The 21,385-nt window shown below is 46.2% G+C and overlaps 1 protein-coding gene across 2 annotated transcripts in view; it reads right to left on the minus strand.

Annotated features, from left to right (window-relative positions):
* Window positions 1–953: 953 nt before the first annotated feature.
* EIF3A (eukaryotic translation initiation factor 3 subunit A) overlaps window positions 954–21,385 on the minus strand; it is a 771,171-nt gene continuing 750,739 nt past the window's right edge. For both annotated transcript variants that reach the window (XM_086922925.1, XM_086922923.1), the window contains one exon: window positions 954–2,676. In XM_086922925.1, the coding sequence (XP_086779051.1) occupies window positions 2,480–2,676 (197 nt within the window). In that variant the 3' untranslated portion in view covers window positions 954–2,479. The remainder of the gene's footprint in view (window positions 2,677–21,385) is intronic.

A 21,385-nucleotide genomic window follows, 5' to 3' on the forward strand; every position in this document is an offset into this window, starting at 1 on the left:
CTCCCTTCCACGCGGCAGGAGGTGAAAATCGGAGAGAATCTGCCTCGGTTGAGAGTGTTCTAGAGGGTGTGGCAGCCGATTGGCTGTGCTCGAACATGAGGTCCTTTTTTTTAAATGGACATAGATAGGCTACTCTTGACATGGCTTAGAGGCATTATAGCCTATGAAATGTTTGAAGCACTGCTTGAATATTTTACCGTGGGACTCCCATTTTGACGACGGGGAATGATTCAGGCATGTGAATCTATGAAAGATACACCAATACTGGATAACTGAGTACATCAGTTCCGAGGTCAGCAATGGATCGGAATTGGCGGCAGAGCTACAAGTCTGGTGCTGTGAATACGAATTGCACCAGGTTCCTCTGGATTACAATACGGAGGACGTCAAACAGGCTTCTGTCACCCTTCTTGTTTTTATTACTTGACCTTGAGACTTTTCTTTCAACTTTGCCTTAGACTTCCTTCACCAATTGCACACGCTTGATCAGCTCATTCTCACAATTTAAATTTGAACCGCATACAAATCTGTTATACTAGTGTTCCTTAACTCATAGTCCATTACGAACCAATGAATGAGAGGGGAAGGTCCTCTAAGTGGCTCTCAACATCCACAACTCTAATTACATCATCAGTAGTCATTCGAGTGATTGAGGGCCCTACAAGTGTGGTGAATACTGAAGGGTCTCTAGATCTTCAGGAGCAGATTCAAAAGGAATCAGTTTGGCAGGTGCTTTTGATAGGTATCATGTCACCTACTTGTGACTAGTAGAAGGCTGCTGAACTGCTTTTTTTAAAATCATGTACAGGGGCAGGACACAGTTGGTGGCTGTTAACAGGGACAGATCTTCACTGTGCTACCAAATACCTAAGGATCTCATCTAAGCGGCTTATGCAAATGTTGGGTTTCTGCAGAAAGTAAAACCTAGAATCACAAAATAGACATAAAAAAGATTGTGAATTATTTCTTTTATTTATCATTAAGGAAAGAAAGCAGCAATTACTGTGTTGGCGTCAATAAGACCGACTAGTGATGTTTATTACCAAACATCACAATGAATGTCAACAAAGCCATCACCATAAAATGCTCATTAGAGAGGAACGCATTTACTCCCAGTACAAAGGAGGAGAGAGGTGAGGGGCAGATAGTTAAAGGTCAACAATTTCTTGAAAACTGCACGTTTTAAATATGACAATATCTTTTAAATTCTTGAAAGCAGTCACTGACTTAGTAAAAGAATCAGACCATAAGCTATCCGTTCACAAAAAAAAATATGTACCACACTTTTCATCTCAATGTTTTGTTTTTTAAAAAGGAAATGGCTTTCCAGTCCTGCGGTGGTTGAAATCTGAATTCAAACAGACTTTGAAAGAGTAGCCACATTTATAGTAGGTAATATAAATAATGTCTACATAGGTCAAAAGATATACTCTTCATATAGCATTTTTATATTTAAAAAGGGTCACACTCCTATCATCAAAGCTGCTCATCTCTTGTAAATGAAATCTTATCAATCGGCATAAAAGTGTTGTTCTCCAAACATGCTAAATTTGTTCGGAAACCAACGAGGCATCTGCCTTTAACAGAGCTCAGTACTGTAAATTCTACAGGCCAGTCTACAAGCACACAGCCCAAGAGAAAGATGGAGACACATTTTACATGCAGAATTGAGAAAAGCATTTACCAATACAAGCACCAATATCCTGCTGTGTCCGCTTAAACTTTAAAACAACTTCCTGTTACTGGTATCCTCTGCATTTCAAAAAACCCATAGAGAATTCCAAATACCAGAATGTCGCAAATGAAAAAGGATATGGTGTTCAGATAGCCCTCACAACGTATCACACTTGCATGTAAGCAGTGGACTAATTGTTTCAAAAGCGTAGAACCTCAAACACTCGTGGCTGAAGATACATTATAGTTAACAAACTACAATTAGTCCAAGATTTGTGAATGGTGTACTTACTGAAGGCAAGAAAATAGTGCCACTCTCCTACTTTCATAAAACAAATTAGGAAATTGAGGTCATATGTACAAACCTACCCTCCACGATCAGATTGTGTAGGTGGAGTATTGCTGCACATCTGTGAGCCGATCTGATTTAGAAGCATCAGGAATATCAAGGATCTTTTGGTCATTACAAATAAATGAATAAGAAAAGCAATAGGCTGCTTGGAATACCTGCTGGGATTCACACTGCACTTTTATTTTACAATCTGGTGATCAGTAGAACATGGATACTAGGAGAATTCAGTTCACAATTCGGATTCAATACAACTTTCCAACACTCCGGTGTGAAAGGAGTTTTATATGTTGCTTCCGCATGATCGATCAATGTCGCAGTTATAGGTCTTATGGTATCTTCATGTCATGAAAGAAAGCAAATTCAAACCACTTGCTAAATACTCTCAAATTGAGAATCCCTTGATGCTGAACAAAACGTCTGGTGCTGATGGACACTGGGTGACTCCTTCCAAGATTAACGGCGTACAGTGGTCCAACCGTCATCATCTGCCTCAGTCTTTACTCGTCGAGGAGCTTCTCGCTCCTTCTCTGGTCTCCAAGAGCTGTTTTCCTTCTCACTATCTTGTTCAGGTTCTTTTGTTGAAGGCAATACTCGTCGAGGGGTGTCACGGTCTTCTCGCTCATCCTTATCGCTGCGGCGCCACACACTCGCTAAAAAAAATTACAAAAATTGTGATTTGTTGCTATGCGTCATAGTAGCTTACTATATTCAAATTGCAAGAGATAATATTGGATGTGACAATACTAACTATCAACAAAGAGAGAGGAAGGGAGAAGCGCGAACACTCTTAGTCCCCAATAGATTAACAGAAATTAACATCAAAAGAGTGTTCTAGTGCAGGTATGGAGGGGGTCTGCACTGAGCACAAGGAGTCAAACACAAGCCCATTTGGTTTGTTAATAAAGCCCTCACTCACCGACCTGGTCGGTGACTTGCTTCATCATCGGGCCCCACCGGGTGTGACCGATTGTCACCCCGGTGTGCTGCAACGCCAGAGTTACTGCGGAGCTGGTCTTGTGAGGATGGAGGGGCTATGTGATGAGTAACGTGAGAAGTGTAAAGAGTGGTGGTTTTAAAATTGTCTTGTATGTATCAAAAAATTATTTATTAGCTGATCATCAAGGACAAAGTAAAAAATGTGTCGATAAACAAGGCCAACTAATTGGATGGTCTTGTACTGATAACATTTAAGTGAAAGTGTGGTTGGTCAACATGTTTCTGCCCAAGCGGTATAGTTAACCAGGCATTCGTCAGGACCTAGAGTGTAAACCCCGGCGGTATGAGCACGCTAAGGCCCACCCGACCGTAGGCCTTGAAAGTGAAAAATTCGTGTCTGTGAAGTAAAAAGAGGGGGGCTCCACCGGCCGAAGGGCGGGAAACACACAACCTCAGGTTTCCAAAAATATGGAGACCAAAATTAAAACTTCACAGGGGGTGGTATTACACCCCATAGACCTCGGGAGGGGGGAGGCAGCGCTTTTTGGCACATCGCCCACTACGCCAGTCTCCCGCTGATACACCTGCTCAGCCCTCGGAACCGGGTCTCGCCGATGAACCGGGTCGGCGAGAAATGTTATCGGTACAAGACCATCCAATTAGTTGGCCTTGTTTATAGACACATTTTTTACTTTGTCCTTGATGATCAGCTAATAAATAATTTTTTGATACATACAAGACAATTTTAAAACCACCACTCTTTACACTTCTCACGTTACTCATCACATAGCCCCTCCATCCTCACAAGACCAGCTCCGCAGTAACTCTGGCGTTGCAGCACACCGGGGTGACATTCGGTCACACCCGGTGGGGCCCGATGATGAAGCAAGTCACCGACCAGGTCGGTGAGTGAGGGCTTTATTAACAAACCAAATGGGCTTGTGTTTGACTCCTTGTGCTCAGTGCAGACCCCCTCCATACCTGCACTAGAACACTCTTTTGTTGTTAATTTCTGTGACAATACTAAGACCCATTCATAAGGGTCAAGATTACAAGTACTGCCAAACAAATTCCCAATATATATCCATTACAGATTCATATCAGTGAGGTTATAAATTACAGCATGAGGCGATTAAGTCAAATTAAATACAAAATAGTACATATAAAAAAAGAAGCTATACACTAGAGTCCAATTTGTCAAGACTAGCAAGCAACAGTACACTGTAGTGTTAATTTGGCAAAAGGATTTACAACAGGATCATGCACAGGTAACAATTTTACATGTTAATAGAGCGCCTATTAAAAATACTCAAGTCTCCTTCGCTTCACTTCTAAGCTCCATGCGTATGTGGGTGTCCATTAAGAGTCTCTGAATCCTCCATTTATCCCTCTGTGATTTCTGTCACATCATTCATCTTATTCTGCACCTAGAAGTGGAAGCTATTTAGTGACCAGGAAGTAGTACAGATGAGGACATGAAGATGGTATGCTTGAAGTTACTAGAGGACTTAGAAAGGAGGATTTACCATCTAGAAAACCTGGTGCTTGCGTTACAGCTCAATCAGTCCTAAGTACAGAAATCCTGGTCAGGCCAGTTCTCTACAGCCTGTGTAACCCAGGGGCAGATTAACAATCCTTGTAACAGGTTTGGCAGCTGGACCCTGATAAAGCAGACAGCACATATTACTGCAAAAGATAACGGAAATGCCAAGGTACTACTTCCTAGGTTTTGACTACTAAGGGAAAGTGGAGTTGAACTGTTAAGGCTTACTCATGGAGAATGGTGTGAGGATAGAACATCTAGTTCCAGCGGTAGATGCACCACTTATCTACTTACTATTAGTAAGAAAACATGTCTAGTTAACTTTAACAGCTCTGCACTAAGCCTAATGTGTATATTGGCAAGTGCTAGAATAGATCACTCCTCTCTGCCAGACTCCTTGGTGTGCTCTTTGCGATTGCTGCACAAAGGAAGTGTATGAGCGGCAGGACAGGTACTCAAGGCTACTGGTGCCAACAGCCAAATCCAAGGGACAGGCACAGCAGTGAAGTCAGATGTACATTCCTGTAGAAATAATGTGGTCCATGGATGATGGGGTACAGGTACACTGGCATAGCAGTATCTTCAGTCACTTGAGGAAATAATGCGATGCAGGCAGCTTCTAGAAAAATAGGTGAATAAAAGCGGAGCACAAAATTTCTACCCCAAATGGAGAAGGCCCAAATCCTGTGGGATTGGGCGACTAAGCACGTAGATGCTCTCAGCAACTTCCTAGTAAATAGCCACCATGCGGGCCACAAATTGTGGCCAATCACTAAAAAAATGCTAAGGCAATGCATGGCTCGGACATACAAGCTTCTCACAATCCTCAGACAATTTAAAATACCAATTTATGGGACTGCACGTTAAGGATCAAGCAGATCTGTTGAGCAGCAATTCACAATCCCTGGTCACTACTATCAAGAACTCCTCACAGCAAAGAACCATCTCTGCCTGAACTGGTAGGTTATCTTCACACCATGCAGTCTACCTTTAGCAACAGACTTTGTAAAGCAGTAGGGATTTACAGCCAGATTCACCATTGTCCCGTTTTGCGAGTCCTTAATAGCGATTATTAAGGAATCGCTATTAAGGACTTGCAAAACGGGATTCATGTAGGAATCGCAAAATAAATTGCGATTCCTACAACACTCTTATTTGCGATTAGCAAATTGCTAATCGCAAATAAGGAATAACTCCCCATTCATTCCTATGGCCCATAGGAATGAATGGGGAGTTATTCCTTATTTGCGATTTCAAGGGTGCCAGGGGTGTCCAAAGGACAACCTGTAGCATGCCTGAAATGAAAATGTAGACTGATGTTGCGCACACACACATGTCCAAAGGACATGTGTGTGTGTAACATACAACTTAGAAAAATGCACTAAAGTGCATTTTCTTAAGTTTTCGATATTTACCACGAAGTCAAACTTCGTGGTAAATAGCAGCCAAAAATTGCGAATTCGCAATTAAAAAATGGTTAATGAATTGCATTTAAGGAATCTCAAATAGAGATTCCTAAAATGCAATTCCTCGCAATTTAGCGATTTTGCTATTAGCGATTATTGCATTTGGGATGATGAATCCCAAATGCAAAAATTGCGCTCGCAAAGGGCCAGATTCTCAGAATCTGGCCCTTTGCGAGCGCAATTTTCAATGATGAATCTGGCTGTTAGTCTTTCTCACAGAAAAAAGGAGATAACAGATTCCACCCCTAGCCCTTGCCGTCCTCTATATTGGTGTACAGAGTTTATTGAAGGAAAGAACACATTACTTACCTTAGGTAACGGATAGTTTTTTACCGGTCGGGGGAGTTATGCAGCTGGAAGACTTTCTGGATTCACTATGCTGTGCATTATTCCACCATCTAGTGGTTGGGTCAGGAATTGTAGTATTTAGTCTTCTTTCCGTGGCCCAGGTGGGTGTCGACATACCACCATTACGTGTGATTCGTGACGTCGATACGCTTTCTCCGGAAGCTCCGAACTTTGGTTGCCATCTTCGGATTCTTCTTTTTTCTTGTCTTGTGTTGATTTTGTTTCTCCTTTAATCTAGTCAAGTCTTTTCTTCAGTTTTAACCCCTTTCCTCCGGTCTCATCTTTCTGGCTGAGGAGGATGGGTTCGTAGTGAATTCAGAAATTCTTCAAGCTGCATAACTATACCGACAGGTAAGAAACTATACTTTTTGTAGCGTGAATCTTTCTGGATTCACTATGCTGTGCATAGACTTTGTAGTGGCTTGTCTTTATTGTGGTGGTTGGGTGGAAGATGAGCCCTGGTTACTGAATATGTGTTGAAAGACCTTCTTTCCCACTTGCGCTTCCTTGTTCATTTGTATATCCACACAGTAGTGCTTAGTGAACGTGTGCACTGAAGACCATGTAGCAGTTTGGCAAATGTCTTGAATTGGTGTGTTAGCTAGAAACGCAATTGTAGCTCATTTCTACCTTGTTGAGTGAGCATAAGCTGCTCCATGTAACTGTTGACCCATTTGTTTGTGGCAGAGTTGTATGGTTTGTGCAATTCACCGTGCAATGGTATTTTTGGTAACTGGTCGTCCCCAAAGACTGCTGGCAAAAGATGCAAAGAATTGCTTTGCTTTTCTGCACTCTTGTCCTTTTTAGGTCGAAGCCTAGCGTAAGACTGCGCACATGTGCAGTCTCGCTGGCGAGATTTAGTGTCATCAGGAGGGTTCACTAGTGGGCTTTAATCCCGCCCCTCTTTTCCATTGGCTGGCGTCACTGTTCATGCTAAACGGTGGCCAGCCATTGGAAAAGAGCTTCCAGTGACGTACACTTTTCTCTTTTAGAGCCGCCCCGCTTGGACTGGCTCCCCTGACTTACTGCTGGCGTAAAAGGTTTGTTATCTTCTTTATGGGTCCAAACAGATGGCCCCATAAAGAAGATAATAAACCTTTTACGTCACAAGGAAGTCAGGCCAAGTGGGACAGCAAAAAGAGGAAAGTCTACGTCGTGGTGGTGCTTTGATTATACCACAATGAAAGAAATAGATGTTTTTTCTATTTCTTTACTTTTGGTATAATCGCGTCACCCACGCTTTACTTATAACATTTTAAAAGTAACGTGCGGGTGACGCGATTATACCAAAAGTAAAGAAATAGAAAAAACATCTATTTCTTTTATTTTAGTATAATCGCGGCACCCGCGGTTTACTTTTAAAATGTTATAAGCAAAGCGTAGGTGCCTGGCGAGTGCTTGTTAATGTACCGCTGAGGCAAGGAATTAAACCTGGGCATTTGCAGAAACCGTTTCTCATGGGCACCCACAAGGCTGGAAAGGCTGCAACTAACAAGAGGTGCCGGGTTTTAACCTTCACTTTATTGGAATGGGTCTGGTATGTTTTGTGATTAAAAATGCATCGGAGCGGAGAAGCTCGAGATTTAACTGCGTCCATTAACTGAGGGGAGTAACGCATTATGTCTCGTAGCCTTGCCATATTCTCCCGAGAACGCAGACTAAAATACCGATCGGCATGGGCCAAGCCTGGCTAATGGACTCTATGCTTCGTCGCCAGTGCTTCAAATGTTACCGAAGCCCGGTCTCGAACCCACGGCAGCTTTACACACATCGAAATGTCCCGTCTCATACTGTGGTACAGTGCAATGAACTCTCCACAGCCTGGTAAAATGTCGCGGCTTCAAAGGTATGCTGTGTGGAGTGTGCAAACACATTTTAATTAGCTTATGTAAACGAGGGTTCAGTGGAACAGATATCCGAGAAGCTTGGTGCATGTTGTGTACTCTGGTGCAGAGCGGGGGTTCTCCAGCCTGGGATCCAGCGTAGGCTGGCATGAGCACGTGGGCCAACCAGCCAGTTATTGACCATAGCCACATTAGTAATGTTGAAACCGCGGGTAGCACTGCTCCGTTAAACTTGGGGTATATAAAGCGCCAATTAAAGCTTTGTGAAACCCGGCTAAAGCGCTTATGTCCTGCGGTTCTGTACTTGTGGTCTTCCACGTAGCTGTTAATAAGAGACATTTAAATTATGGTGCCCAAACCCACAGCTTGAGTCATTCTCCGAGCTTACTAACTTTCACAAAGGGCATTGTGCCCGAACATGTCAGCTCACGTGTGGGCATTGCAGCATCACCGGACGCGTCCATGTTAAAGAATCAGGTCATTGACACAGGCAAGCTTGGAAGTTTCTAGAGCCACCTCATCTGCAGCACGAGCCGGACAGGGAGGCCACTCCCTAAATATCAAGGGGACTTGCATCTTACTTTTAGCATCCTCCTTTCTTCTGCAGACCTGGCCTTCCCTCCTGGATCTCTGAACCGGTCACTCAAACCTTGGGGACCAGTCGCTTGCTGGAAGCTGCAATGCTTCTACACCCGCCGGTCCCTTAGTCCATAATCCATCCATCGCGCCCCTGAAGCGTGGTGTTGCCAGCCCCTTCCTAAAGTTTGTTTTTGTTACTACAATGAATGTCTATTAAATAAACAGGTCCCCTAGCATCATTAAAAAAAAAACCATACCAGACTGTGCCAGCCATAGCGATTGTACATGCTTCTCGCATTGGTTACTGATCGCCAACTACAATGAAAGGGAGGAAAAAGGTGTATTGTATAAACACATTTTAATTTGAGTCCTTGAAGCTGCAAAGCTTCTGCACGAGCCGGTCCCTTAGTCCCTAATCTATCCATCCACCCACCCAACCAACCGTCAATCAGTCTGTCCATCCTCTTGTCTATTCTTCCCCTACCTACCTGTCCGTCACCTAGTTCTTTCTCTTGCCTCCTTTCTCTTTCCATTTTTTGTCTTTTCTCCCTATCTCCTCCACACTTCTATATATTACCCATTTCTTCCTCTTTTACTCTTCTACGTTTTCTCACCCCATACCCTCGTTCTCTCGATGTCTTACCTTCCATCCTGTCCATTCGCCCACTCCATCTCATTCTTTCTCACACAGTTTCTTCCTCCACTGTTCACTCCTCTCCCACTGCTTTTCGTCCTTTCTCCCGGCCTCTGCCCCGCCTGTGTAAGTTATCTCACATGCCCTTCTCGCCCCATAGTGCAGGTGTGGTGAGACGCACTGAGGGGAGGCTGTGACACGGCTCTGCGGGTCAGCGCACATGACTGACGATATATCACGCCGTGTCACGAGAAGAGTAACGCCCCGGCCCCCCCGCGGCTCGGCTGCACCCTGGACTCTGCTCTCAGCGGCTCCTCAGGGAGGTATTAAGGGATACAGCTCGCGCTAATGGCCGCGCTTTACGAGTTCTTGTAAACCCAGTGCCTACTGTTAATGTGCCCAAGGCAAGGCCGCACTGACAGCTCGGGACACTCCGACTCTGCTCGGAAAGTTATCACCACGGCCTGAACGGTTACAGATGTCTGAGGTGGGTTGTCTGTCTATGGAGAGCACAGCTTGGCTACTTTATTAGCTCAGTGGCCAGATCAAAACAGTTAAGCAAGGCATGAAATAAAACACTTCCGCCAACAGAGACTAGAGAAGAGGCACGAGGTGTTAGCACTCTCTGCTATTCTCTCGCGATAACACCTGGTGATGAGCGGCTGCCTCCCAGGATGCTACCCTGTGATCCTCTCTCTCCCACAACCCCTACGCTCTAGCTTTCGGTCTGTCCTCTTTTTCTGTATCAACCCCTATCCCTCTCTCTCTCCCCTATCCCGGTCTTTTCACTTTAAACAAACTCTTCATCTCGTTGCACTCAATTCTACCTTGTCTAGCTTTTCTGTTCTCTCACTCCCCTTCTCAGTAGTCTGTTCTCTTGTCTCCCCATCTCGCTCTTGTACTTCTCACATTTCACATCCATCCAACCATACAACCACCCAGCCATCCACCCACCCGTCAGTTTTCTCTCCCTCTCTCTACCGCTACAGCTCTCTCCCTACTTCTCTATGCGCACGCATATGCACATATATGTGTGTGTATATATATGCATATATATATGCATTTATATATATCTGTGTATATATACATACATATATAAATATATATGTATACACATCTGCATATCTACATAAATGCATGCATACATATACATATATGCATACATATGCATGTTATGTATGAGTTTGAAAAACACTAATAAAAGCAAAGCTAAAAAGCAACCTAATTACAAACAGAATTGCTTTAACTTAAACGAGGGCAAGACGGATTGCATTTTCAATGCTGGTTATATAGTGCATTACTGCCCCCTTGGCGTCCAGTGTGTAACACCCTTTCTGTGCTTGGGAAGGTTTTTGGAAAAAACTTGGTGTACTTGAATTGTCTGATTGATGTGGAATCATGACACCACCTTTGGCATGAAATGTGGGTCCGTTCTCATGACAATCCTATCACTGTGTATTTGTGGATAGGGTTCTTGAAGTGTTAGCGCTTGTAATTCCCTCACTCTTGGTAGCGATGTGACAGCAACTAAGAAGGCTGTTTATAGCGTGAGCATATGCAGCGTAGCTTTGTGAATAGGCTCAAAAGGTGCCTTCATCAATTGCGTTAGCACTACGTTGAGGTTCCATGCTGGTGCTGGTACTCTGTTTGGAGGTGCGATTCTTTTTGCTCCTTCTAGGATTCTTTTTACCACTTGGGAGGTGAAAAAACTTTCCCCCGTTTCTCCTCTTGTGTAAGCCACTAAGTGCACCCTTAGGGATGTGTAGCTTAATTTATTCTGTAGTAGATGCGTTAAGTATTTTAGTACTGCTGATTCCCTTGTAATCTTCCTTTGTAGTTTCTCCCTAATGCACCATTCGGAGAATCTTTTCAATTTTGCTACGTAGCACTTTCTTATGCTAGGTTTCCTTGCCTCTCTGAGTACCGCCATTGTTCTTGCCGGTAGTTTGAGGTGTGCAGACTCTAGGTCCTTAGGATTAATGCTGCTAGGCTGAGGCTCTCTGGCTCTGGGTGTAGTACTCTTCCTTTTTGCATTGTTAACAGGTCCTTTCTGGTGGGGAACCCGTGTGTGGGCGTTTGTGCCATTTCCATGATCTGTGAGAACCAGGTTTGCCTGGTCTACTGAGGTGCTATCAGTATTAGTGTCATGTTGCTGAATCTGCATTTGTTTAGTTTCATGGGTAGCAGTGGTATTGGTGGAAAAGCGTAGGCAAATGTCCCGGACCAGCTTATCCATAGTGCATTCCCTAGGGACTGTTTGCACGGTACCCTGGATGCGAAGTTTTGGCAATTTGATGTGTTGCAAATAGGTCTATTTGCAGAGTCCCCCACTTGTGGAATATCTTCTGGATTTCTTGTTGGTTGATTTCCCATTCGTGGGATGCAGACGTCTGTCTGCGAAGCCTGTCTGCTTCCTGTGAGAAAGTGCCATCTTTCTTGCATTGGTATGCCCCCACGTTTTGCTGAACTGCTGATGTGCTTGGACTGAGTGTGCCCTGGGCTTCTGCCAACCAGGTGGCCAGGACCGGTGTTCCTTCCCTAAAACCGTGTTGAAACTAAAACCCAATTGGCACCTCTGGCCACCTATCAGCCCCTAGTAAATGGTACCCCAGGTACCCATGCATGGTGACCAGAGAAGGCCCCTACAGGCTGCAGCACTTATTGTGCCACCCTTAGGGGCCCTGTACACTGACACCCACACACTGCCTTTGCAGGCTGAGTGTCCCAGTAAAGAACTAAACCGAGTCGACATGGCACACATCCCTGTGTGCCATGCCCAAAAACCCACTGCCCTGGCATACATTAGTCACCCCTATAGCTGGGTGCTCTATGCCAGTGGTGTGGACACAGGTGCATGAGCCCTGTGCCCCTACAGTACCCAGGGCCATTCCTGGGCACTAAGTGCAGTGCTGCCATTAAGAGTATATGGTGCTGGGAGGTCGTCATTACGAACTCCACAGCACCATGGGGGCTTCACTGAAGAATGAGAAGTTTGGTATCAAACTTCTCAGCACATTAAACCTGCACTGATGCCAGTGTGAGATTTAATGTAAAATGCACCAGAGGGCATCTTAGAGATGCCCCATGAAACCTAACCTATAATCCTCGTCTGGACTGAGAGGCTGCCTAGGCTGCCACACAGCAGACATGTTGCTGGACCGCTGGGTGGAGCCTGTGCCAATCCCACCCCTCAGGTGGGAGAGGCGAGGTGAAGCACGACCCCGGGCTCCGGCTTTCTTGAAGATCCCTGCCCAATCACAGCTAGGCTCCTTGTATATTTATACTTCATTCAATATGGCTACTTTGTGTCAGTAGTCCTTTCTTAGTGTTCCTAGCTTACTAATTTCCCATAGTACCTAAGAGTGTTCTATCTAGTATGTGAGGATTCCAGCCTTGGCAGTTGGTCTGGTCAGCTGTGAAGTTTACTTAATAAACCTATCTTAATAACCTGAAGACGTGTCCTGCTGCTTACCTAATCTACTTACAACACTCCTGCCCCCCTCCCACAGGAGAGGAGCAGACTAGGGGGTGTATCCATCCCAGGATAGGGACTTATTGGTCCCCTGCCCTTGCCCTACCTGTAACGCCCCTAAATTCAGCATTTTGGGGCTCCCTGAACCTTCCTTCCTTAGATCCTGATACGAAAAGAAGACCTGCTGTGCAGCTGCTAACAGGACGACACTCACTGACTTGGCCTCAGCCATACCGGCCTGTCGACCCTGGAACCTGCCCCTGCTAAATCCTGGCGACTCCTGCGGACAGCAACCATGGACAACCCGAAGGACCTGCCTGCCTTGATCCTCTAAACAGACGGGTCTGATTGGCAGACCCACAGCCAGGGAAAGTTGTAAACCAGTGAAGCAAAAAGCAAAAAATCGGGGGTGACCATAGGATTGCAGACCCCACTCTCCAACAATCTGTTCTTGGCATGTAAGGCTGCTGACATTCATATCTGTGCATAGATCGCCGCCTAGTGTTGGGTCTGGATGATTGCACATTGTTGTCCTGGAAGAGTCTTCGAAGTATCACGAGATAGGTGGCTCCTCCCCAGGACTACAGTGCGCATGGGCATCCTCTCCATCCTCAGATTGTTTTTTGCCATTGTGGCAGAGATGGTGTAGTACAGTAAGTGATGACCATGCTAAGAGTAATTCTGAGTGCTGCAGCCGCTACAGGCGCCGGGGAGGAGGGCGGGCGATATGAATGTCAGCAGCCCTACATGCCAAGAACAGATGCATACTGGTAAGTAGCATATTCGGTTCGAGGCATGTGGGCTGCTGAATTCATATCTGTGCATAGAATATATAGCAGTCCCTCTATTAGCGGCGGCTGCCCGTGCCAGCTGCAGCAGTCTGAAAAAGTGTTTTATAACAGCCTGTCCTACAGCTGCCTGCTGTTTGGAGTGCACCTCTACGCAGTAGTGTTTGGTAAATGTGTGTATGGTAGACCATGTGGCTGCTTTACAGATTTCCTCTAAAGGAATGTTTCCAAGGAAAGCCATGGATGCCCCTAACGTTCGTGTTGAGTGGGCCCTTGGGGGAATCGTTAATGTGTGCTTAGCCTTTTGATAGCAAATCTGTATGCACTTAACGATCCACCTGGCTATACCTGCTTTTGAAATGGGGTTGCCTTTGTGTTGGGGGGAAAAGGCAACAAACAGTTGTTTTGTCTTCCTGAAATCTTTTGTCCTATCTATGTAGTAGATTAGAGCTCTTTTGACGTCTAGTGTGTGGAGCATTCTCTGTGCCACTGAGTCTGGATTCTGGAAGAACACTGGCAGTTCTATTAGGCAGAAACTTAGGGTTAGTGCGTAGTACCACCCTGTTGGAGTGAATCTGTATGAATTGCTCTTGGATAGTTAGTGCTTCAAGTTCACTAACTCGCCGTAGCGATGTGATTGCTATTAGAAAAGCCACTTTCCACGTTAAGAATTGTATCTCGCATGAGTGTAGAGGCTCTAAAGGTGGACCATCAGTCTGGTAAGGACCACATTCAGGTTCCATACAGGTGCCGGTGGGTGTCTGGGAGGAATAACTCGTTTGAGTCCCTCCAGAAAAGCTTTGATGGCAGGCACTCTGAAAAGTGAGAGATGCTGCCTGTTTTGGAGATAAGCTGCTATTGCGGATAAATGTATACGTATGGAAGCATAGGCCAGATTGCATTTGTATAGATGTAATAGATAACAGATGATGTTGTGAGTAGATGCATCCAGCGGATTAATGTCGTCTTGCCTCCCTTATGATATCCATACAGTCAGGAGGCAGGTTGAGGTAGCCAAATTCTAAGACCTCAGGAGCCAGATCACCAAGGTGAGCTGTTGCGGATCTGGATGCTGAATGTCGCCATGGCTCTGCGTCAAAAGTCTGGGTGAGAGTTGTAGCCTTTGATGCGGTACCACGTGTACCATGGTTGGCGTGCCCACGTTGGAGCAACCAGGATGAGAGTCATCGAGTGTTGCTTCAGTTTGCGTGCCACTAGCGGTATTAGGGGTGCTGGGGGAAAAGCGTACGCAAATATGCCTGACCAGTTCATCCATATCGCATTTCCCTGCGACTGTAGGTGTGGGAACCTGGCGGCAAAGCTTTGGCATTTTGCGTTTTCCCTTGTGGCGAATAGGTCTATCTGTGGATGACCCCACTGCTGGAAGTACGGTTGGAGTACTGATGGATGCATCTCCCACTCGTGCATCTGGTGGCTGTGCCTGCTGAGCAGGTCCGCCATCTGATTGTCCTTGCCTGGGAGGTGTTCTGCCATGAGCAAGATGTTTCACTGAATGGCCCACTTCCACATGCTCTGAGCCAGATGAGACAACTGTGGAGAGTGTGTACCTCCCTGCTTCTGTATGTAGTACATGGCAGTCATGTTGTCCGTCCGGATCAACACTACTTCGTTGCACAAATGTACTTTGAATGCTTTCATTGCCATGAAGATTGCCATCAGTTCCAGAAGGTTGATGTGCATCTTTATCTGCTGTGTTGTCCATAGTCCCTGCACTGTGTAGTGGAGTACATGAGCTCCCCATCCCTGGGGAGATGCGTCCGTCGTCAGTATTATCTGTGGCACAGGCTCTTGGAACGGTCGGCCACTGCAAAGGTTTTGTGGGTTCCACCAATGCAGAGAGCTGTATGCACGACCGGTCACCAACACTAGGTCTTTCAATTGTCCGTGAGCCTGATTCCACTGACGTGCTAAGTACTCTTGAAGCAGAAGCATGTGTAGTCTTGCGTGCGGGACTATGAAGAAGCAGGAGGCCATCATGCCTATCAACTGCATGAACACTCGTGCTGGAAGCGAGTGTTGTGGTTTGAATTTCCGTATCAGCAATTGCATGCTGTTGATCCTCACTGAATTTGGCTGTGCTTTGGCTGCCAGTGTGTCTATTGTCGCGCCCAAGTACTGCCGTACGTGGGCGGGCTGAAGGTGGGACTTTGGATAATTCAGTGAAAACCCCAGATAGTGAAGAAGGTGAATGGTGTGGGACATGTGGGTGGCACATTGCTGGGCCGACTTTGCTTGGATAAGCCAGTCGTCCAGATAAGGGTAGACGTGAACGTTCTGTCTCCGTAGGTGTGCAGCCACGATCTCTAGGCACTTGGTAAACACCCTGGGTGCTGTTGTTACTCCGAAAGGGAGGACTTTGAACTGATAATGCTGATCCTGAGTGGTAAATCAGATATTTTCTGTGTGACGGGTGTACCAGTATATGGAAATATTCATCCTTTAGATCTAGTGTTGCGAGGAAATCTCCCTGACTGAGTAACGGTAGAACCTGCTGTAATGTGAGCATGTGAAAATGTTCTGACAAGATGTATTGGTTTAGGGGCCTGAGGTCCAGTATGGGTCTGAGGGACCCGTCCTTTTTTGGGATCAAGAAGTACAGCGAGTACACCCCTGTACCTTTTTGTTCTACAGGCACGAGCTCTAAGGCTCCTTTTTCCAGCATGCTGACTACCTCTTGCTGCAATAACTGTATGTGCTCTGCGGACATAGGACGGTGTCTTGGGGGTATGTTGGGTGGATTGGATGTTAACTCCAGACAATAACCGTACTGGATAAGCTGCCTCACCCACCTGTCTGTAGTGATGGGTTTCCAGACCAGCAGGAATCGTTGTAGTCTCCCCCGACCGGTGTTATAGGGGGGGGTAGTGACAAGACGTCACTGTTTGTTAGTGGCGGAGTATCGGGAGTTGCTGTTTCCACGACCTCTGCCCTTTGTGCTGTTTCCACGATAGCCACCCCTATTGTTCTTGTTGTAGGTGGTCTGCGTGCCTCCTTTACTGTACTGTGTCTGCTGGGACACCTGGCCTCTGGAAGCTCCTCTATTGTTGGAGCGATGAAAAGAACCACCCCTGAACTGCTGCGACTGTAGAGCCCCCATAGACTTTGCAGTCTCTGTGTCCTTTTAATTTTTTCTAAGGTGGTGTCCACTTCTGGGCCAAATAAGTAATCAGGGTTAACTGGCTGATTGAGTATGGTGGTTTGTATCTCAGGCTTGAAGCCGGAGATTCTCAGCCAGGCATGTCTTCGTAGCATAACGCTTGTATTAATAGCCCTGGCTGCAGTGTCTGCTGCGTTTAGCACACACTTAATAGATGCGTTGGATATAAGTTTCCCTTCTTGTACTAGCATTTCTGCCGCCTCCTTATACTCATCTGGCAAGTGTTGTAACAGGGTCTCAAGTGTATCATAATGAGCCCTGTCGTATCTGGCTAAGAGTGCCTGTGTGTTGGAGATGCGCCAGACATTGGCCGCTTGAGCTGCCACCCTTTTTCCTGAGGCTTCTAGAACTTTAGATTCCTTGTCAGGGGGAGGAGCATCACCCGTGGTCTGCGAGTTCGCCCTTTTATGAGCATTTGAAACAACCAGAGAGTCCAATGGCAACTGTCCCCTGATATATGTAGGGTCCACAGGTGCTGGTTTGCATTTTTTTTCAATCCTGGGGTTTACCACTCTTGCCCTTGTTGTCTCCTTAAAGATGTCTCCAGCGTGTTTTAGGACACCTTTTAGCATGGGTAGAGTGTTGACAGTTCTCTCTGAGGTTGAGAAGTTGTCAAATAAAAAGTCCTCTTCAATAGGGTCAGCATGGAGCTGGACATCGTGATTTTTGCTGCCCTCTCAATAAGAGCGTTAAACGCAGCCGTGTTTTCTGTAGGTGAGGTTTTAACAGCATAGATATGACTGTCAGGGGCATTTTGTGGCTCCCCTGGGTCAACCGTGTCTGACCAGGGTTCAGTGTGCTCTTCTGGATCAGTGTATACAGGATAACTGTAATCCTCATTGTCACCATCCCCTACATCCAAAGCTGAATGTGTGGTTGACAAAGGAGCAGGTTCTTGTCCATATTGTTGTAGAGGTTCAAAAAGAAGAGGTGAAGTTGCAGAATCCCTCTTTTTCTTTAATGGAATTTTATACGACTCCATATGCTGTTCTGGGGCGGTCTTTCGCTTGTAAATGGAAAGTCTACCAGTCTCAGCGTCGATGAATTGCCTCGACTGATCTTCCTGCAGAGGCTGTCGATGCTTTGTGGCCCCTTCAGTAGTTGTAGGCTTTTGCCCCATGGACACCTTCTTGGCCGCCTCAGCCCGTCTTAGGGGCGAACGCCTTAGGTGTCACCGGCGGCGGCAGTATAAACTTAATCGGTGCCGACGCCTTTGGAGTTTTACTGACTGTCTTTGGGGGTGGAGTGGCCTTCGGTCCGACAGCTATAGCTTTCTCCTTAATGCGCTGCAGCGAGTCCGACACCTGCTTTGAAAAAGAGGCGGATGGTTGTGTTGACTCGACGGGGTCCTTAGAGCCATTGCTTGTTTTGGGCCCGAGGTCTTTGCTGACCTTTACTTTGTCTAGTCGACGTTTAGGATCGAGAACGTTCTGTGTTTCGAGTCCTTTGTTTGTGTCTACGGTCTTCGGGGCCAACTTCTTTGGGTCGATGTCCTTGACCACCTTCTTCGGTGCCCCGGCATTCGGCTCGACACCCTTTAGCGACCTCTCCGGGTCGATAGCACTCTTTTGTTTCGTCGGAGCCGATGGTCCAGAAATCTTCGATCTGACCAAAGTAAGTTGTACTTTCGGTTTCGATTTTGTTTTCGGTGCTTTCGGTTTTGTAGTCACCAATGTTTTTTGTTTCGATTTCGATCGATCAACCGATGGCTCTTTTGAATTGTCCGTAGCCAGGCCTTGAAGCGAGGCTGTACAACTATGCGTTTGATCTTGGGTAAGGCCTTGTGGCGATCCCTCGACCTGAGCCTTATAGAGTGTTTTAGTCTCGGCCCCCCATATCAACGGTTGGGCCTAGCTCCTCGCTTGAGCTATCTTCTACGGCCCCAAGGGCCTCATCGTCGTCTCCTACCTCATCGACTACGTCTTCATTTTGGACCATCTCCTCATCCTCTGCGTCATAACTGGAGTCAATCTCTGATGCAGGATCCAACAGGTTCCCTTGAACCTCCTGCTCGACTCCCTCATCTCCCTCAGCATCGAAGATGTTCACCGGGTCAGGTGCCGTCTGCTGGGCTTCGTCCCGCGCCGCGCGTCGAAGGTGAAGTGTTTTCTTGGATCGGAACCGCAAACAAGCCATACAGCTGGCTTCATCGTGATCCGGAGAGAGGCACTTGTTGCACACCGGGTGGACATCGATGTGAGGATACTTGGAGTTGCAAACGATACATCTCTTGAATGGGCTCAGTTCCATCATCGATCGTCGATAAGGCCTGTGGCGTCAACCGGGCCTTTAGTGCTGAATAGCCACGCGGCTCTTCTTGACGTCCGGATCGAGGATTGAGCTGGAACGAGTACTCGGCACCGATCGCAAAGACAATACCTAGAGGCCTTTTGGCCAAATATAAAGTTTTATATCGATTCCGAACTTGAGTTAACAAATATACATCCCAACCCAATGGCGGAAAAAACAATCTGAGGATGCCCATGCGCACTGTAGTCCAGGGGAGGAGCCACCTATCTCGTGATACTTCGAAGACTCTTCCAGGACAACAATGTGCAATCATCCGGACCCAACACTAGGCGGCGATCTATGAACAGATATGAATTCAGCAGCCCACATGCCTCGAACCTATATCTTTTGATATAAAAACAATTGGCTTAGAGTTCAGTTCTTGTGTGTGTGAAATCTTTTGCTGACTGTGTACAACAAATGCTTTACACTGCCCTCTGGTACTGCCTTACTGCTCGACCAAGCTACCACTTTTGAGAGTAAGGTCAGACCTGACATTAACCTCTGTTATACCTCTGGGGTTGGTGGACTCTATACACACTGTACCTTACTTTGGTCCAGTATATATAGAGCCACTTTCTCACACTTCCACATTGTCCTTCCCTGGTAGGTGTAGTGCTAATAGGTCTATTTGTCTTGGGATTCCCCAGCTCCATATTTCCTGTGCTAGCAGATATAGTGTCGCTGGCTGTGTCCCTCCATTCTTGTTGATGTAGAACATGGTAGTTGTATTGTCTGTTTGTATCAGTAACCTGTGTCCGAATAGCGGTTTCTGAAAGGCTTTTAAGGCTAGGAACCAGGTTTTTTAGTTCTAGGTAGTTGATCGGCTTTATTGCATCCTGCTGTGACCACAATCCCCCTATTTTGAGGTTGATTGTGTGAGCTCCCCACCCCATCTGTGAGGCGTCTGTTATAATGGTTACTGTTGGAGTTGGTTGTGTGAATGGTCTCCCTTGCGCTATGTTCTCTTTGTTCCACCACGCTATTTCTTGCTGTACTGCTTGCGTGACAATCACTAGATCCTCCCAACTCCCTGTCGCTTGTGACCATTGCTGTTGGATCCATTCATGGAATGGTCTCATGTGTAGGCAGATATTTGGGACCAAATGTATGCATGTTGCCATCATTTTCATCAGTTTGTTCACTGTCCTCACTACCAGAGCTTGACCCTTGCGGTAAAGACGTGTCTCCTTGCATATTGCCACAGTCCTCTTTGCACATCGGATCACTTTGCTCTGCATGGTGTTTATCTCTGCCCCATACAAAATGTTCACCTGTTCTGATTCTATTGATTTCTCCTAATGGATTGAAAACCCTGTTGGGCTAGTGTCTGCATCATTACTTCCATGTACCCCTTGCACTTCTTGTATGAGTTTGCTTTTACCAGCCAGTCGCCAAGGTACGGGTATACATGTATTCCCTGCCTCAAGTGTGCTGCTACTGCTGCCAGGCCTTTTGGGAAAACCCTTGGTGCAGATTTGAGTCTGAATGCCAGCACTGTGAACTGGTAGTGAGTTTTGTTGATCATAAAACTGAGGAGGTGTTTGTGTTTGCTGTTGGTGGGGATGTGCAAGTAAGGGGGTTTAAGTTGATGGTTGCCATGTAGCTCCTTCTTGTAGCTGGGGTATGACCTCTTGGAGTGATGTCATCTTGAACCTTGAAGTTTTTATGAACCTGTTTAAGAATCTTTGGTCTAGAATTGGACCTAAGGTTCAGTCTACCTTTGGTATGAGGAAGTAGGTGGAATAGACCCCCTTGTTCTGTTCTTTGTGTGGTACTATTTCTATGGCTCTTTTCCTTAGCATTTCTTTTGCTTCCTGCAGCAAATGTGTACACTCCTTTGCTGAAAGTACCCTGCCTCTTGGCTTTCTTTTTGGAGGAGTCTTTTCCAGGTCTATACAGTACCCATATTGTATGAGGTTTAGTATCCATTTCACTGATGTTATTTCCCTCCACTCCTGGAGTAACTGTTTTATTCTGCCTCCTACTGGTGTTGTGTGTTGGAGGAACTGTTGAAGATCTTGATTCGTTCTTAGTCTTTGTTGACTTTTTCTGCACCTCCTGAGATTTGCGCCAGGTGTGCGTTGGTTCTGCTGATGAGTCAATTGGATGAGGGTGGCTGACTCCCCCTCTGCCCGTTACCCCTTCCTCGGCCGCGCCCTCGAAAGGATTGCACTTGGGGCTGGTACTGCCAGTTTTGTTGCTGCGGTCCCTGCTGCTGTCCCTGGTTACCTCCTTGATAACCTTGTTGGAAGGTTTGGTGTGGTGCCACAGGTTGGTGG

This window comes from Lissotriton vulgaris, chromosome 5 (assembly GCF_964263255.1).
Source record: "Lissotriton vulgaris chromosome 5, aLisVul1.2, whole genome shotgun sequence".
In the NCBI taxonomy this organism is placed as follows: domain Eukaryota; kingdom Metazoa; phylum Chordata; class Amphibia; order Caudata; family Salamandridae; genus Lissotriton; species Lissotriton vulgaris.